At 38.7% G+C, this 19055-nt stretch overlaps 1 protein-coding gene across 5 annotated transcripts in view; it reads left to right on the forward strand.

Annotated features, from left to right (window-relative positions):
* LOC141259460 (isoaspartyl peptidase/L-asparaginase-like) overlaps window positions 1–19055 on the forward strand; it is an 83102-nt gene that overhangs the window by 43535 nt on the left and 20512 nt on the right. For all 5 annotated transcript variants that reach the window (XM_073675489.1, XM_073675488.1, XM_073675485.1 and 2 more), the window contains exons 4-5: window positions 2073–2230; window positions 14752–14870. In XM_073675489.1, coding sequence (XP_073531590.1) covers window positions 2073–2230; window positions 14752–14870 — 277 coding nt within the window. The remainder of the gene's footprint in view (window positions 1–2072; window positions 2231–14751; window positions 14871–19055) is intronic.

Below are 19055 nucleotides of genomic sequence, written 5' to 3' on the forward strand. Positions count from 1 at the left end.
ACCTGCTCTCGGTGTTATAAGTGACAGTAGATGTAGGCTTTAGAAGTAGTACTCTCATCAGCTGACACCTGTGACGGTAAGCTTTTTATCACAGTCACAGCAGCAGACTCATGCTGACATCTGATAGCGTGATCTCGCAGTGCTCTGACCGCAGTAACAATGTTACCTCCGATCAGAGCCACTGTTTCCCGCGCTGTCACGCAGCGTGAGAAACAGCCAGTGTTGGGGATGCCAAACCCAAACAGTAACATGAATATGTGCCCGAACACTAGGTGTTTGGTACGGACCCCAAACTTTACTGTTTGTGTTTGCCCATCTCTAGACAATACACTATTAAACGTTACACAGGTTTAGTGGGGGGGTCATGGGAGGTCTTCTTTAAGCAGTGCACATTTTTACCAAATAAACAAAACTGTTTTTATGGAATATCAATTATAATCAAATATATGTTCACAAATTTTTAGTAGATTATTTTGATTGAATAATTTTGACAATCGTCTTGGACTGGGCAAGTTACATTCTATGGAATAGTCTTGGGAGATAGCAGATTCCTGAAATAAAAAACTGAATTAGCACTTAAAAAGGCAAATGTTTAAGATAAAACATCAAAATTCTCACCTAGTTAAGAAACAATAGTATATTTCTTATTTTAAATATACATTTATGTAGGGTAGGTGATAAGTTATAGGTCATGGAGTCTAACCGCTAATTATTGCTAATATCCGCATCAAAAGGCAGAAAAGAGTACCTTTATTTCTTTCAGAATAAAGTGGCAGTGAGCATGATGGACCACCACTCCATTCATTCTCTATGGGGCTGCATGGAAAAGATAAGCACTGCGCTCAACAGCTCCATAGGAAATAAATGCAAAAGTCAGGTATAAGTACTAACGCTCCATTCTTACAGGGATAAAAGTACCTCATTTTGCCGATCAGTGCACGGCCCAGCGGTTGGATCCCCACCGATCTATAAGTTATTACTTATCCTTTCTTATCACCAATCTTCATTGAACAAATCTTTTAATTCTTTGATTTTTTAACTGAGCATTGTGTTAGTTTTTTTTCATGGTCCCAGGATTCCTCTATAAGAATTCAAGCACCCAAATACTTTTCTACTTAGAATCATTCTTCAGAATGTTCCCATGGTGAGGTCATGTGAGCAATCTGTTGATCGCTCACATGACAGCACAGTACACTGCTGGGAGCGCGCGCGCTCCCTGCAGTGTACCGCCGGCCACCGTGAGGAGAGCATCACTGGGGACCGAGGACCAGGAGGACACCGGGGGCACCGGACAGTTGAGTAAAGTGTTTTTTTTTAATTTTTACTTTTTTTTTCTTTTTTTTACCGCGGGCACGCCAGCTTGGAAGAGCAGACTACTGCTCCCCCCAGCCGCGCTGCTCTCGCTTTTATCAGTGGGAGCAGGGGTCAGATGAGAGGAGTAGTAGTCCTCCTCTCCCGACCCGGATACCACCCACACCTCGTTTCCGCTGCAAATTTGCAGCTATTGGCTTTAATTGAAACTCAGAAAATCCGCAGGTATAAATATTATACCTACAGATTTGCTGCAGTTCAATTCAAGTCAATGGGCGCAAATTTGCAGCAGAAACACCCGCCCAATGGTCATGCTGTGGTTTTTACCGCAATGGTAATCCTGAGCGGAAATTTCCGCATCATGTGCAGCACATCAGGATTACCATTGCTATAGCTGGCAGACCTATTAACAAGCGTTTTCGCAGCGCATCCGTGGTGGAAATGCAGTAAAAACACTTTGTGTGCACATAGTCTGAGGCTGGTTTCAAGGTTTTCTGACGCAAACTCAACAGCTATGAGGCTATTGCGTTTGGATCAGGATACTAGTGGTCTTTCTGGACATCGAGGTCTGTACTTGGACCGTGACTCTCAGACGTGTGATACTGGCCACAGGCTTGCCTCTTATCTTTAATAATATACAAGGGAATATGTTTTATTAGTTTTTATTGTGTGGGCATCAAGGCATATTTTTGTCATTACACCTTTTGTATCCGCTGTATTTTGGTATTTTACAGATCTATTATTTTAATTGTGTTTTGTAGACTCCCCACATTATGTTAACTGGAAGTGGAGCCAATAAATTTGCTGAAAAGTTAAAAATTGAAAAAATCCCAACAGAGGAACTGGTAACTGCGAATGCTGTTAAAGAAAAAAACCAAAAATATCATCAAAGTGTAACAAATCTTTTTAGCCCTGAAATGTAAGTAAGATAAAGGATCTGTGTACTAAATAAATAAATAAATACATCCCTTTGTCATATTTAAATGTATTTATCACATTCCCTCTATAGTTACCATAAAATTCAACAGTACTGATCCTAAGTTTAAGGATGTCTGCATCACCCCAGTCAACATCTTATGACAAAGGAAGTCTGGAAAGTCTGTAATAAGGCCTTTTTCCACCAGAACAGACAATAGATGAATAAAACCCATATCCTCAGCAACTGCATTTTCTCTACAATTTCATCGGACAAAACAAAATGTCATTTTTGTATGTGGGCATAAAATGAGATGCCATTCTGATGTACAAACTTCGTAATGGGTCCATAAAAATCAATATATTTGTACAGGACTCGGATAATGGCATCAAATCATAATGCAGCTTCCCATTCTCTGCAATGGGCCATTCTATGCGCTCTTGCTATATACAATGCTTTATCTCAAACCGCTATTCTGTTTTATCACTTGAAGCACATTACATCTCTCTGTAGTGCCTTTCAATAATGTACCAACATTTATTTAGTGTCTATTATGGCTATTATTATTTTCACTAAATTAGCCCTATACTGCTGAGTGTACAGTCCACTTACATGGGTATTACTGGGAAAAAAGTTATGGTGGAAAATTAGGTCGCTCAGCATATTTGTTATATAGAGGATGCTGATATTATTTGGTGGACTATGTCAGGCAGTTACTTTGTACGGTCAGATTTAGCCGTCTTATTGCTGGGTTAAAGAACCTGATTGCCTAGAGTAGAAACATAGAAGATGAATGGATGAAAATGAAAACTATCTCTTAGTTTCATTTCACAAAACTGTTCTATTCCAGACAGTAGATCCTGCTGAGCTGAGATGCGGCACAAGACCCTTCATGCTTTCAATGTTAAACTTCCACCACATATAATATCTGTTATCTTGATTTAAGGTGGTTTAAAGGAAACTTGTCAGGCCCCCATGCCCTCCAGCCCAGCAGAATTCACACATGTATGACTAAATTCCCTGCCTAACCAGCCTTTTATAATGTTATTCACTTACATCCATGTCTAAAAAAGAATTTATAACCTCTGCTTTTCCTATACTAATTAGGCCTTTGACAAGTCTATGGGGCATTAGTTTTCCAAGACTAGTTGGACTTCTTTGCATGTTATCACAACCCTGTGGGTGTGATAACATGATTTGCAAGAGCGAGTGTCATCACCAGCTCCCTGCAAATCTCACACATGGCCACGGCTCTACTCTGCAGCATCATTGAGCTTCTGAAGGCGGGTGTATTTTTTCCCAGCTTTAGATGTGGTCTGTGCATTACCGGAAGTGCGGAAGACAGCTCACGTACATCTTCTGCACTTTCAGTCATGCGCAATGCGCCTCTAAGGTCGTGAAGCTGCTGAGTTGGAGAGCATGGGGGACCTGACAGGTTCCTTTTAACCTTTTAAGGTGGTTTGGTTCCACAAGCTTTAATGTTTTTATGTTTTTATTGGGATTATATGTGATATACATGTATTCAGCCCCCTGTAGTCTGATACCCCTGAATAAAATCGTAAGTGACCAATTGCCTCCAGAAGACATGTAATCTTATGCCGTTATCTTTCCATATATACAGTTGTGCTCAAAAGTTTACATACCCTGGCAGAATCTTTCCTTTCTTGGCCTTGTTTCAGAGAACATGAATAATAACAAAAAAAACTTTTTCTCCACTCATGGTTATTGGTTGGGTGAAGCCATTTATTGTCAAACTACTGTGTTTTCTCTTTTCAAATCTTAATGACAACCAAAAACATGCAAAGGACCCTGATCAAAAGTTCACCTACCCTCCTGATTTGGCCTGATAACGTGCACAGAATTTGACACAAATGGGTTTGAATGACTACTAAAGGTAACACTCTCACCTGTGACCTGTTTGTTTGTAATCAGTGCATAAAAGCTGAGTGAATTTCTGGGATCCAGACAGACTCTTGCATCTGTCATCCAGCCACTGACGTTTCTGGATTGTGAGTCATGGGGAAAGCAAAAGAATTGTCAACGGATCTACAGGAAAAGATAGTTGAACTGTATAACACAAAAAATATCCAAGGAATTGATAATGCCAGTCAGCAGCATTCAAACTGTGATTAACAAATGGAAAATCAGGAGCTCTGTAAAAAACAAACCACGGTCAGGTAGAACAACAAAAATGTTGGCCACAACTGCTAGGAAAATTGTTCGGGATACAAAGAAAAACCCACAAATAACATTGGCTGAAATTCAGATTTCTGAAAACTAGCGTTGTGGCTGTTTCAAGATGCACAATAAGGAGGCACTTGAAGAAAAATGGGCTGCATGGTCGATTCACCAGAAGAAAGCCGTTACTGCCCAAATGCCGCAAAGTATCTCACCTGCAGTACGCCAAACAGCACAGAGACAAGCCTCAAAACTTCTGGAACAAGGTAATTTGGAGTGATGAGACAAAAAATTGAACTTTTTGGCCACAACCATAAACGTTTACATTTGAAAAGAGGTCAACAAGGCCTATGATGAAAGGAACACCATTCCTACAGTAAAAGCACAGAGGTGGATCGCTGATGTTTTGGGGATGTGTGAGCTACAAAGGCACATGAAACTTGGTAAAAGTTGAAGGAAAGATGAATGCAGCATGTTATCAGCAAACACTGGAGGCAAATTTGCACTCATCAGCTCGGAAGTTGTGAATGGGACTTACTTGGACGTTCCAACATGACAACGATCCAAAACACAAGGCCAAGTGGACCTGTCATTGGCTACAGCAGAACAAACTGAAGGTTTGGGCACCACATTTTAAAAAAGACATCAACAAACTGGAGCAAGTTCAGAGAAGAGCGACCAGAATGGTGACCGGTCTGCAAACCATGTCCTATGAGGAACAGTTACAGGATTTGGGAATGTTTAGCTTGCAAAAAAGAAGATTGAGAGGAGACTTAATAGCTGTCTACATATATCTCAAGGGCTGTCACATTGTAGAAGGATCATCTTTATTCTCATTTGCACAAGGAAAGACTAGAAGCAATGGGATGAAACTGAATGGGAGGAGACACAGATTAGATATTAGAAAAAACTTTTTGACAGTTAGGGTGATCAATGAGTGGAACAGGCTGCCACGAGAGGTGGTGAGTTCCCCTTCAATGGACGTCTTCAAACAGAGGCTGGACAGATATCTGTCTGAGATGATTTAGTGAATCCTGCTTTGAGCAGGGGGTTGGACCAGATGACCCAGGAGGTCCCCTCCAACTCTACCATTCTATGATTCTATGATTCTATTATTCTGGAGTGACCATCTCAGTCTCCTGACTTCAATATCATTGAGCCACTCTGGGGAGATCTGAAGTGCGCAGTTCATGCTATACAGCCCAGGAATTTACAGGAACTGGAGGCTTTTTGCCAAGAAGAATTGGCAGCTTTACCATCTGATAAATTAAAGAACCTCATCCACAGCTATCACAAAAGACTTCAAGCTGTCATTGATGTTAGAGGGGGCAATACATAGTGAACTTTTGATCAGGGTCATTTGGATGTTTTTGGTTGTCATTAAGATTTAAAAAGAGAAAACACAGTAGTTTGACAATAAATGGCTTCACCCAACCAATAACCATGAGTGGAGAAAAAGTTTTTTGTTATCATTCATATTCTCTGAAACAAGGCCAAGAAAGGAAAAATTCTGCCGGGGTATATGCATTGATCTTTGTTCTTCTTTGATGAAAATATTGTGATTGTCAGAAAAGGGACAGAAGACCATTATAAGAATTTTCTTTTTAATGACTTAGTGACCTGGTCAAATTTTTGAAATCTGACAAGTGTCACTTTATGTAGCAATAACTTTCAACATATCCCAATGATTTTGACATTGATTCTTTGTGACACATTATACTTTATGTTAATGGTAAATTTAGGTCAATATGCTTTGCATTGATGTATAAAAATATCAGACATTTGACATAATTTTCAAAATTTGAATTATCTCTTTAATACAGATAGTCTACCACACAAAAAAAGTAAATAAATAACATTGTTTGCTTTACATCAGCACCATTTATAAAATGTTTTTTTTTACTTTGTTAGGATGTTAAAAGGCTTTAAAATGTAGCATCAATTTTTCATTTGTTTTGATGAAATTTACAAAACTTATTTTTAGGGATCTATTCAGTTTTTAATAAATTGGAAAACCCCCAAAAGTGATACCATTTTAAAAACCGCACCGCTCAACGTGTTCAAAACTGCTGTTAGGTAGTTTATTAACCCTTCAGATATACTTTTCAGGAATTAATGCATGCCAGGAATGAAAAATGTTATTTTTACCACCTACAGTCCTGCTCATCGTTATTGGAACCCATGAAGTTTAAGTACATAATGTGGAATATCTCCTGAAAAAAATGAATCAAGTGAAACAGTTTTTTTGTATAGAGCACTCGTGTTAAATACAAAAGAGAAAATGATAAACAATAATTTAAAACCAAAAACAAATGAAAGGGAAAAATAGAAAAACCTAAAGCTTGCTGTGTCACTGGTATTGGCACCCTTTGCATTAGTTTAGTATGAAAACACATTTTGACTCGCCTGTGGTAAAATCACAAAAGAGATTCACCTGTGATTAATTGTCGGTGCCCATGTGACATGAATTAACCAATGATTGATGACTTCACTGTTTTAAAAAGCCACATGGTCCTGTTCCTTTGTCACAATGGTAAAGACAAAGGAGCTGTCTGAGGACATCAGAACTCCTATTATTATCAAACACAAGACTTCCAAAGGGTATAAGGCCATCTCCAAAGAACTTGGTATCCCAGTTTCAACAGTGTGCAATGTTATTAAGAAGTTTGCCAAGCATGGAACCGTCAAGAACCTCCCTGGACATGGGGGAAAGAGGAAAATTGACAAGAGATGTCTTCGAAGGTTGGTGCGAATGGTGAAAAAAACACCACGTCAAACATCCAAAGACCTGAAGGCCAGGTCTAAGGAAAAGAACACCTTACCAACAGTTAAGTATGGTGGAGGATCCATAATGCTGTGGTGTGGCTTTGCTGCATCCGGTACTGGAGACCTTGACCGTATCACAGCAATTATGAAATCAGAGAATAATCAATATATTTTAGAGCAAAATGTCCTACCCAGTGTAACAAAACTTGGTCTGAGTCGAAGATCATGGGTCCTCCAGCAAGACAATGACCCAAAGCACACATTTAAAGTACAAAGGAATGGTTGAAAAAGAAACAATGGACTGTTTTAAAATGGCCAGCAATGAGTTCTGACCTCAATCACATTGAAAATCTTTGGTCTGAGCTGAAATCTGCTATTGGGAAAAAGAACCCTGTAAACGTTCAAGAGCTTAAATAAACTGCAAAGGAAGAGTGGGAGAAAATTCCAGCTGAGAAGAGCAAGAAGCTTATAGATGGCTACAAGAAACGTGTGGGGGCTGTCAGCAATGCCAAAGGGTGTGCAACCAAGTATTAATTAGGGGTGCCTTTACTGCTGCACATGCTGTCTATTCTGTTTCTTCTTTGAAATTGCAACATGGAAGTTGAAAAACAATGTTTTATTGTTGTATTACTTTGGACCACTAATTAAAAATTCTGAGGATATAACTTTGGTACATTTCCATTTATTTCTGATGATATTGTTTATAAAAAAATGAAGGTGTGCCAATAATGGTGAGCAGCACTGTAAATGTTGCTCATATCTCAACAGGCCACTGTAGCTGGCAGACTCTGAGGCCATTATTTGGCTGTGAATTACGATAGCAACCATCAGGATCAGACAATCATTATCTCAGTGTGCCGATGGGGTTAAATAGGGAGCCCTTACACGCTGTGAACCACGTAGATGCTGTAGTCATCATTAACAGCAGCATCTAAGGGATTAAACGGCCTTGGTCAGTGCCAACGCTGATTGTGGCTGATGCAGCAGGATGTCAGCTATAGTGGACAGCTGCTGCATTTTCACCCGTTTAGGGAAGCTATGCTCTTATATCTCAGCTCAGTAAAAAGACGTATTGGTGGTCACTAAGGGGTTAACTCTAAACCATATTTATATAGATACCTCTATTTACTGTACATCAGATATTTACTTTACAGTATGTTGTTTCTGTTGTCTTTGCAGATAAACTGTCTATATTTTTCCAGTTTATTTTTCTTATAAATAATAACTGATATGTTAATTAGCACCACTGAACAACATAAAGTAAGTGTGAACAGGTGCAAGCTGCTATGAATGCATAATATACAAACAAGAGAATACAGCAGCACGTTGTAATCACTAAGATGTATGGAAACATTGAATACATTAATTCTGCAATATATTGAATATACTTATAAAAATGAAGGCACTTAGCGCATATATTGGCCAACGCATGAGAGCCCACCAGCCATGACAAGGCATACCTTTTCTTTGGTGGGACCCTAAACTAACATTTATCAAACATGCCTCTCCTGGGCTAAAAGCCTACAAATTTAAAGGGCAGGTAGGATCCTGCTCTAATTAAAAACAGCTTTAGCCTGATGGGAGGAGGCTCAGCCAAATATGGAGGCATCATGCATAATTCATAAGGTGACCCCATTCGTCGTTGTAGGCAGCCTAAATTTTATCATTTAACTCTTGCTGTGTAAAGTTCAACAGTGGATTTAGATTTATGCTGCAAAAGAATGGAATAATAGGTTAAAAAATATTGGAACACATTCCAAAGGTGGAGAGATAAAACTTTTCTTTTGTTCCCTTCTTCTCCTCTGTGTTCTCCTCCCACTTAAAAAAAACAGATATGGCTCAAAAAACACTATTGCTATTTATTTTTGTCAGAAGTATGCTGAAAGATTGACTTTGCCATATACTGCTATTACAGGCATGTCTTCCAGCATGTTTTACTGTAACCAAAATCACAATTTTTTTTTTAAACGATTGCCAATTGGTTATATATAAGCCGATCAGTGGTCATTTAATAACCTGTTTGCATAGGCCGACTGCACTTCCATGCACACAGAGTGATTGTAATATGATCATTCTGTGAATGTAGAACATCATTTTCGCAGTAGCAAATGTCCTGTTTACTGGGCGATGCGGTGCCAAGAACAATGATTTTTACACTTGCTTTACCCCTTACCAATGTTGTAGGTACTTGTACTTCCAATGTCTGCTCCTTGTCTTTGATCCAGGCTTATGAACTGAGGCCACATCTTTGCCAGCAGATAATGGCTCTATTATTCAGCCATCATCAGTGTTTAACAGCCGCAAGTGGAGCGGAGCCAGCATCCGTTAACCTGCTAAATCCCGCTGTTAATCTGTAAGACACATTTACATCGCGCATCCTGGGTACCTTACTGTTCTTACCACCCATCAGTTTCCCACTGATGCGATTGCGGTGCACCGATGGGTTGCCCTGATTGCCAGGTACTGCTGAAGACCCCCGCACCCTTCATGATGGTGCTCGGATGAAAGCAAGCTTATGGATGGCGTAGGAGACAATGATTTTTCCCATATTCAACAACATTGCAGTATTTATATATAAGTGACCGGATGACTGCAAGTCCCCTGATGGGACTACAAAATACAATAAAAAGTAAACAAAATGCTTTTAAAAATCTGAAAATATAAAAAACATAAACGTTTGAATCACTCCCCTTTAACCTCCATTAAAAATAATGATTTAAAAAAGAAAAAAATACACATACTATACATGATATCGCCACATCCATAAAAGTCTGATGTCTGAAAATATGAAATTATTTAACCCAATCATTAAATGGTGTAATGAGAAAGAAAATATAATAGCCAATATTGAAGTTTTTTGGCCGCTGCAACACCACAAAAACAAATGAAATAAGGGGTGATCAAAACATCATATCTACCCCAAAATGGTATTAATAAAAACGTTTGGCATCACTGTTATCAAACTGATCTGGATAATCATATTACCTGGTCATTTTCACCATATAATGAACACTGTAAAAGCAAAATCCAAAACACAATGACATGATGATTACACTTTTTTAGCATTTCTACTGCACTTAGAATTTTTTTTCCTGCTTTCCAGTACATCACAAAATAAAATGGATGGTGTCATTCAAATGTAAAACTTGTCCTATAAAAATCAAGCCCCTACACATCTATATCAATGGAAAAATAAAACAGTTATGGCTCTTGGAAGAAGGGGAGGAAAAAAATGAAAGCTCAAAAATGGAAAATTGCTCAGTGGGGAAGAGGTTAAAAAATCATATAAAAATTCATCTCATTTGAACATTTGCTGGTCTATTTAGAAAGGCCAATAATGGGGAATATGCATTCTTAGGAACTCTCATACTTCCATTTTTGGCCTGTCTATATGGGTCTTGAAGGGGTTTTCCAAGGATCAAAAGTTCATTTTAATCAATAGATCTTGGAATAATAATAAGTTCCACAATTGGATGTGTTTAAATAAAATGTTCCTGTGCTGAGATAATCTTATAAATGTGCCCCTGCTGTGTGCTGTGTAATAGCTGTGTCTGACCATACAGGAACATGGTCTGATCATACCACATCTCCTGGGCAGAGGAGGGCGCAAAAGAGTATACAGACATTACAGCAGGGGATCACAGATGATTCTTTTTGTAAGGTAAAATATTTCACTGCCTGTTTTTAAACAATGTTTTACTTCAAGAAAAGAATAATTTGCAATCCCGTGCTGTCCTGTCTGTATACTCCTCCCCTCCCCTGCCCAGGAGATGTGGAATGATCAGACCATGTCCCTGTACGGTCAGACACAGCCATTACACAGTACATAGCAGGGGCACATTTATAAGATTATCTCAGAACAGGAACATTTTATTTAAACACATCCAATTGGGGAACTTATTATCATTCCAAGATCTATTGATTAAAGTGACATTTTTTCCTTGGGAAAACCCCTTTAAGTTACTCATGAAATTGAGAAAAGAATTGAGAATAAAATAAAATTCCTGTCTGAAACTGACTCTTAGATATGAAGCACATAATATTACTAAAATATAATAAATTGTATATCACTTTCCAGTCAACAGTCGGACACTACAATGTTTACCCAGACAGAGTAGCGCATTGTTGGGTAATGACCAGTTCTGCAGCTAAGCTCGATCCAATGGATATGTGCGCAGCCTCTAAATTCTTCATTTTGATTCAGAGGGTCAGTCTACCACCAGTCGTATTTCGTCGCTTTAGTGTTTTAATCTTTGAAAATCTCATTTAAGGCTAATTTGTTGTCTTTTTTTTTAATTAATGACACAATGAAGAATGATTCATACTTGTTTTCTTAAGACATTTTGTGCAATACCCCATTTTTTTATTATGGATATACAAAATGTGTATGCCAGTGAATTTAATTCAGATACGATGAGAGAAAAACAGCACCATGTGTAGAGTACACTTTCCTTCTATAAGAACATAGCAATGCCATTCATACACCAGACATATGGAATGGGATTAAAGTAGACCAGCAGGTGCTCTGGGAAGCCTGCCAAAAGAGTTTTATAGAAGTATGCTTTCATTGTCACCTTGAATTTACCGTGATAGGAGCTAGCCAGAAAACATGTGAACAGCTCCTCAACTGATAGCATAAAATAACATGATTTCCTACCGGGTAACAATAAAAATAGCCAGGTATCTCTCCTAAATGGCAATGTGCTAATTTGATGCCATTCATCTTATGTCTAAATTTTATTACTGATGACACTTGTGTGAATAATGTTCCCTCTATAAGGACTGTCTTCCTCTGATCACAGAACATTTAGAGCTCAATTACTGTTAGCACATTGGAGATTATTAAACTGCAAAATAGAATGGTCTTTTCTGACGAAGTGGGAAACTTACCTTTAAAATATTTCAATTACTTACAAAGTTTGTTGGATTATCATAGTGTGCTGGTCCCAATCACTGCTTTGCTCAACATGGTCCACAAATTACAATCAATGGTAATGTGAGTTCTGGCAACCATGTCAGAAATATTGTGAAGTAATGAGGCTCAGATCTGCAAATACAAAAGTAGTACCTGGAGATAAAAATGTAAAAAAAAAAAACATAAATTAATATAAGAGCGGGGAGACATAATAAAAATTCAGCAAGAAAATGATAATTAGAATTTCTCTATTTTAAGGTAATCAACCTAGGAAAAGAAAGTATTTGATGCTGGAATACAAAGAGGATCACAAACATCTCAATCTCTGGACTGTCACTGTATTAGGGGTCCTACCACTTACCAACAATTTGGAATCCTTGATGACTGGCAATAATCTAATATTACTTAGTCCTTGGAATGAGAGCTAATACTAATTCATTTTTAAAGAGAATGTTTCATCAGAAAGTAACCTATTGTTTACATCAGATTTTTCTGTTAAATGTATTTTTCAAAAAATGTTGGTATTTTTTTTCCTTAAATGGAACCTGTCATTAGATTTTTCCCATGTAGCGTATGACAAGCATCTTCAGCCCTCTGTTATAGCATTGTAGTATGCTGCATGTATGTTCTCAATCCGCTCTGCAAGGCACAAAAAAGACCTTTCATTATACTCATAGATGGCGCGGTCTGTTCTGATGGGCATCCATGGTCTTGATCTAGTGCCTCCTCTTTTCTTAAGACCGTTATCTTCCTCCCGTGCTTCATGTGGATGACGCATCCTACGTCATCCACATAGTGTCCCTCATCCTGCGGAGGTGCACTTCTCTCTGCCCTGCCGAGGGCAAAACAAAGTAGTATGGTGTGCATGACCTGTAGGTAAAGCCAGTGTATGCGCCCTACAGAGCTTTCAGTGCTTATCAGTGGATCAAGACCAGAGACACCCATCAGACCAGACCTCGCTGTCTGTGAGTATAATAAAAGGTCGTTTTTGTGCCTTGCAGAGTGGACTGGGGACATACATACAGCCTACTAGAATACTATAGCAGAGGACTTGAAAGTGCTGGCTCTACTTTATATGGGAAAAACCTGATGACAGGTTCCCATTAGCAGAATCTGTAAAAAAAAAATTAGAACTCTGTTTTCATACAGGCCACTTGTGATATTCTACACTCAAACTGTTTGTTGTTTCATGAAATAAGTATGTAGTGAACATTAACAGCAATAGAGTGACTCAGCTTTTGTATTGAAGCATCTAATGAGCTTGTGCAAAGGTCATTGTGAAGGGATGGGAGGAGGTGAGATGAAGCCCCCGTCACACTAAGCGAGATCGCTAGCGAGATCGCTGCTGAGTCACAAGTTTTGTGACGCAACAGCGACCTCAGTAGCTATCTCACTACGTTTGACACTTAGCAGCGACCAGGCCCCTGCTGTGAGATTGCTGGTCGTGTCGGAATAGTCTGGACATTTCTTTGATCGTTGAAGCCCCGCTGGGTAGCATGCATCGGTATGTTTGACACTTTACCAACGACCTTGTTGACGACTCAGACACAGAAACACATAGGCTTGCATCGTTATACAGAACGTTACGGGTCGCAGGATCGTTGCTTCGTCGTTGGGAAGATCTGACTGTTTGACATCTCACCAGCGACCACATAGCGACGCAGCAACGATCCCTGTCAGGTCGTATCGTTGTCGGGATCGCTGTAGCGTCGCTTAGTGTGACGGGGCCTTGTGACATCACCTATTGTGAATGGTAGATCATGTGTAATCAGCTGTGAATAGAGATGCTATCAATCGTTATAATCCTTCGTGTCAGGCTGCTGCTGTCTGCTTATTGACCTCTAGTAGCTGCTATTGTACACATTGAAAATTGTGTTGCATGTTCACTCCTTACCACTGGAGGCTGCTATATTGCATCTGAATATGTCCTTTACTAAGATGGCCCATTTGTTCCTGTGGTTGCCATTTTGTTTCCTCTTTCGGTCTACTTCAGAGCACATGAAACTCTAGGGCATTACTTGAGAATTGTGTCTAGCCTTCTGCCTAGCTCCAGTCTCCAACTACTATAAACTCTTTCCCAAGCTGTTTGTACTCCTCATATGATTACTCGTATTATTTTAAGCTACTATTCTTGAGCATGTTATCTATTTGCGGTGTTCTACTTATTATTTTCTAACTATTGGACTCAAGCAGCACTTCACCCATAATGCTCTTATGATAATGACACATCTGCAATCTCCTCCTGAAAATAAAATTGGAAATACAAACCTAAAATAGCCTAAAATAGCCCTAAGGGACAATTTAAAAATTGAAAAAAATTTTTTTTTGCACATACATTAAAGAAGGACTTAACATTATTTAAACGTAAAACATTATCTTTATTTCTTTTAGAAAAGGTCAATCTCAAGCAGGGATCATTACGGTTTTCTAATCATTGAGGCTTTATCAGTAGTGGTTTCAGAGATTCTGTGGGTGCTAGGAAAGTAGGATAGTTCCTACTATATTTCACTTTAATTATGCATATGAAGACACTGTGACATCATAGTCTTCATTATTGTATTATACAGAATATTTAGCATTTTAAGTATATTGTATGCACCGAATGATTTAAAATACAATTATTTAATATGTTGTATTAAATACTGCATTTTACCATTTTTCCTAGGATGCATGACACTGTTGGTGCTGTAGCAATTGATTCAAAGGGCAACTTATCCTGTGCTACATCAACTGGCGGGATACCAAATAAAATGGTTGGACGGATTGGTGATAGCCCAATTATAGGTATGTTATAGAACTATTTTTGAAATCTATGGAATTTTTCCCTACATAGTGGAAAACCATAGATTGACTAGAGAATATTTGGGATGAGTAAATAACTTATAGTGAATTACCACGGTCTTTGCTAAGATTTCAGGACATTTCTTACCTTGCAGTTCCAAAGATAGTTATTAAAGGTGTTGGAAAGGTGCCTATGGTAAGATTTGGTAGATTTCATATGCCCAGTTTTCAAATAAGTTTTATAAAATGCTTTCATCTGACCCTACTGTATGGTACTTTGTTCTGCACACAGTGGACAAAAAATTAGGCATGCTGCACACAAATTAAATAATATCATTTTTAATCATTTTTAATTTCTATATCGTCAACATATTCCACAGCACTTTACATTTCAGAAGGAAAATCTTAAAAAATTAGAGAGCCTGAAAGAACTTTCAGACATTGGAATTCTTGCAAAGGGTTCAAATTTGTCTACCTTCAGCTTCACCGACCACAACTGTTTACTAAGGATGTGGCATTTTGCAGTATCCTATTAAAAGCAAATATCTATTTAAAAAAAAAACTTACACTGAATGAGTTGTGTTCTATGTGATCTGCCTTGCACTTTAGCCAATTAGAACGTCAGTACATCATATACAAGTATCAAATACTTTATTATAATCAGGTGATTAACCCCTTAACAACATTAGACGTACTAATACGCGTCTGTGCCCTGGGACTTAAGAGCCAGACCCGTATTAGTACGTCATCGCGATCGCGCGCGCACACAGGCTGTGCGGGCGCGATCGCCTATGTGCAGGGAACGGTTCCGCACCGCTCCCCGCACCGCTCCCCGCACGTTAACCCCGCAATGCTGCAATCGAAGTCGATCGCAGCATTGCGGTGGCAAGGTGAGGTGATCGCAGACACTCACCTCCTCTTCCGGCCTCCAGCACTGTCTGCCGCGGCTTCCAGGATGTTGCCATGACGACCTGATGTAGTCATGACAACATCCGGGTCACCAGACAGCAGGAAGATTTTTTGGACATGCGCAGTGCATCTCCAAACTATCTTCTCCCTGTCCAGCGCTGACAGCCTGCATGGCACAGGGATGTTGCTGCATTCCTGTGCCATGCAGGCGATCAGAGAAAAAAAAGTGAAAGTCCCAGAGTGGGACAAAGTAAAAAAGTATAAAAACTGTCAGAAAGTGAAAAAAAAAATAAAAATTATAAAAATATTTTAAAAAAAAATAAAAAAAATAATCCACCAAAAATAAAAATATAATATACCCATCAATAAATATTATTATAAAAAAAAAAAAAAAAAAACAATAAAAGTACACATATTTGGTATCGCCGCGTCCGGAACAACCTGATCTATAAAACTGTCCCACTAGTTAACCCCTTCAGTGAGCACGGTAAAAAATAAAAATAAAAAACGAAGCAAAAAACAATGCTTTATCATCATACCACCAAACATAAAATGGAATAACACGCAATCAAAAAGACGAATATAAATGAAAATGGTACCGCTGAAAACGTCATCTCGTCCCACAAAAAACAAGCCCCCATACAGCTCCATCAGCTGAAAAATAAAAAAGTTATAGCTCTCAGAATAAAGCTATGCTAAAAAATAATTTTTTCTAGAAAATTGCTTTTATTACGTAAAAGTGCAAAACATAGAAAAACTATATAAATGTGGTACCAATGTAAACGTACTGACCCGAAGAATAATGCTGCCTTATCAATTTTACCACACGTGGAACAGAATAAAAAAAACAAAGAAAACAATTCCTGAATTGTTGGTTTTTGTTTATTCTGCCTCCCAAAAATCGGAATAGAAAGCGATCAAAAAATGTCACGTGCCTGAAAATGGCACCAATAACAACGTTAACTCATCCGCAAAAAACAAGCCGTCACATAACTGTCTGCCAGAATCTGGAAAAATTATAGCTCTCAAAATATGGCGATGCAAAAACTAGATTTTAGAAAAAATGCGTCTTTTAGTGTGTGACAGCTGTCAGTCATAAAAACCCCATATGATTCTGGTATCGCTGTAGTCTCACCGACCCGAAGAATAAGGTCGTCTAATCACTTATACCGCACGAGGAACGGCGTAAAAAATGAACTCTCGGGTTAGGGTTGGGCTAAGGTTAGGGCTGGGTTTGGGGTTAGGGTTAGGGCTCTCCAAATGCAACATGGCGTCCGCTAACAATTTGAGCCGATTTTCCATTCAATTTGCTAGCGGACACCATGTTGCATTTGGAGAACCCCTGTGTGTCTAAACATTGGAGCTCCCCCACAAGTGACCCCATTTTGGAAACTAGACCCCCCAAGGCACCTATCTAGATGCATAGTGAGCACTTGGAACCCCCAGGTGCATCTCAAATTGATTCGTAAAAATGAAAAAGTGAAAAGAAAAATACTTTTTCATTTTTATGAATCAATTTGTGAAGCACCTGGGGGTTCCAAGTGCTCACTATGCATCTAGATAGGTGCCTTGGGGGGTCTAGTTTGCAAAATGGGGTCACTTGTGGGGGAGCTCCAATGTTTAGGCACATCAGGGGCTCTCCAAACGCAACCTGGCGTCCGCTAATTATTCAAGCAAATTTTACAATAAAAAAGTCAAATGGCGCTCCTTCCCTTCTGAGCTCTGCCGTGCGCCCAAACAGTGTTTTTTCCCCACATATGGGGTATCTGCGTGCCCAGGGGAAATTGCACAACAAATTTTGGGGTCCATTTTTTCTTGTTACCCCTGTGAAAATAAAAAAAATTGGGTCTAAAGTAACATTTTTGTGAAAAAAGTTAAATGTTCATTTTTTTCTTACACATTCGAAAAATTCCTGTGAAGCATCTGAAGGGTTAATAAAGTTCTTGAATGTGGTTTTGAGCACCTTGAGGGGTGCAGTTTTTAGAATGGTGTCACTTTGGGGTATTTTCTGTCATAAAGACCTCTCAAAGTGACTTCAAATGTGATGTGGTCCCTAAAAAAATGGTTTTGTAAATTTTGTTGGAAAAATGAGAAATCACTGGTCAACTTTTAACCCTTATAGCTCCCTAACAAAAATAAATTTGGGTTCCAAAATTGTGCTGATGTAAAGTACACATGTGGGAAATGTTATCTCTCTGATTTAAGGGCATAAAAATTCTAATTTTGAAAATTGCTAAATTTTCAAAATTTTCACCAAATTTCCATTTTTTTTCACAAATAAACACAAGTGATATCGAAGAAATTTAATCAAAATCATGAAGTACAATATGTCACGAAAAAACAATCTCAGAATCAGGGGGATCTGTTGAAGCGTTCCAGAGTAATTACCTCATAAAGTGACAGTGGTCAGAATTGTAAAAATTGGCCTTGTCATTAACGTGCAAACCACCCTCGAGGGTTAAGGGGGTAACATACAGCGACAAATAATGACCGCAGCGGTCTTCACTAATGTTCACTTCGTATCAGGAAGAGGACTCGTTCATGTTATAGACTTAATTGTCTAATGAATAAATTATGCCTTAAGCAAGTAGAATCACTGTATAGGGAAAATGCCTGATGAATCTGCTCACATCACTTCCTGGAAATAGGAATCTTGTATAGTTGTAAATATTAAAGCTGCAAGCTATACAAGACAATGAGTTTTCTATGAGTTCAGTGAAATTGTGAAAGATACAGACACCAGCACTTTGTATATACTGTGCATTAAAATGAATTATTTAGTGCAAGTTAATAAAATCTCCAGATTGTAATGACATTTTAGAATGCAAATAGTGCTTTGAAGTGCAATATATTGCTGAAAAATTGTATATGGCTTCCACTTTACACGCAGCCTTACAATGGAGACCATGATGTGTAATAATGGCTTTGTAGTAGTGTTGAGCGAATTTGTTTGACATTTCAAATTCGGGTTTGTGTTCGGGGTTCCGGCTTCTTTGCGCCAAAAAATCAGCTCTGCCCATGAACATCCCTGATTTGACATGTTGTCACACAGATAACATCTGCGTGACAGCGTGGCAAATCAGAGATATTCACGGGCGGAGACGATTTTTTTGGCGCGAAGAAGCCGGAACCCCGAACACGAACACGAATTCGAAATGTCGAACAAATTCGCTCAACACTACTTTGTAGTCATTCTTTTTGAACTTTTTGTATCTTTAAATATTGAAGTTTTCACATTCTGACTAACTGAGTACACTCAATAAACAAACAGTAACAGAC

Source organism: Phyllobates terribilis, unplaced genomic scaffold, assembly GCF_046119375.1.
Source record: "Phyllobates terribilis strain yellow unplaced genomic scaffold, ASM4611937v1 Scaffold_3__8_contigs__length_932513732, whole genome shotgun sequence".
In the NCBI taxonomy this organism is placed as follows: domain Eukaryota; kingdom Metazoa; phylum Chordata; class Amphibia; order Anura; family Dendrobatidae; genus Phyllobates; species Phyllobates terribilis.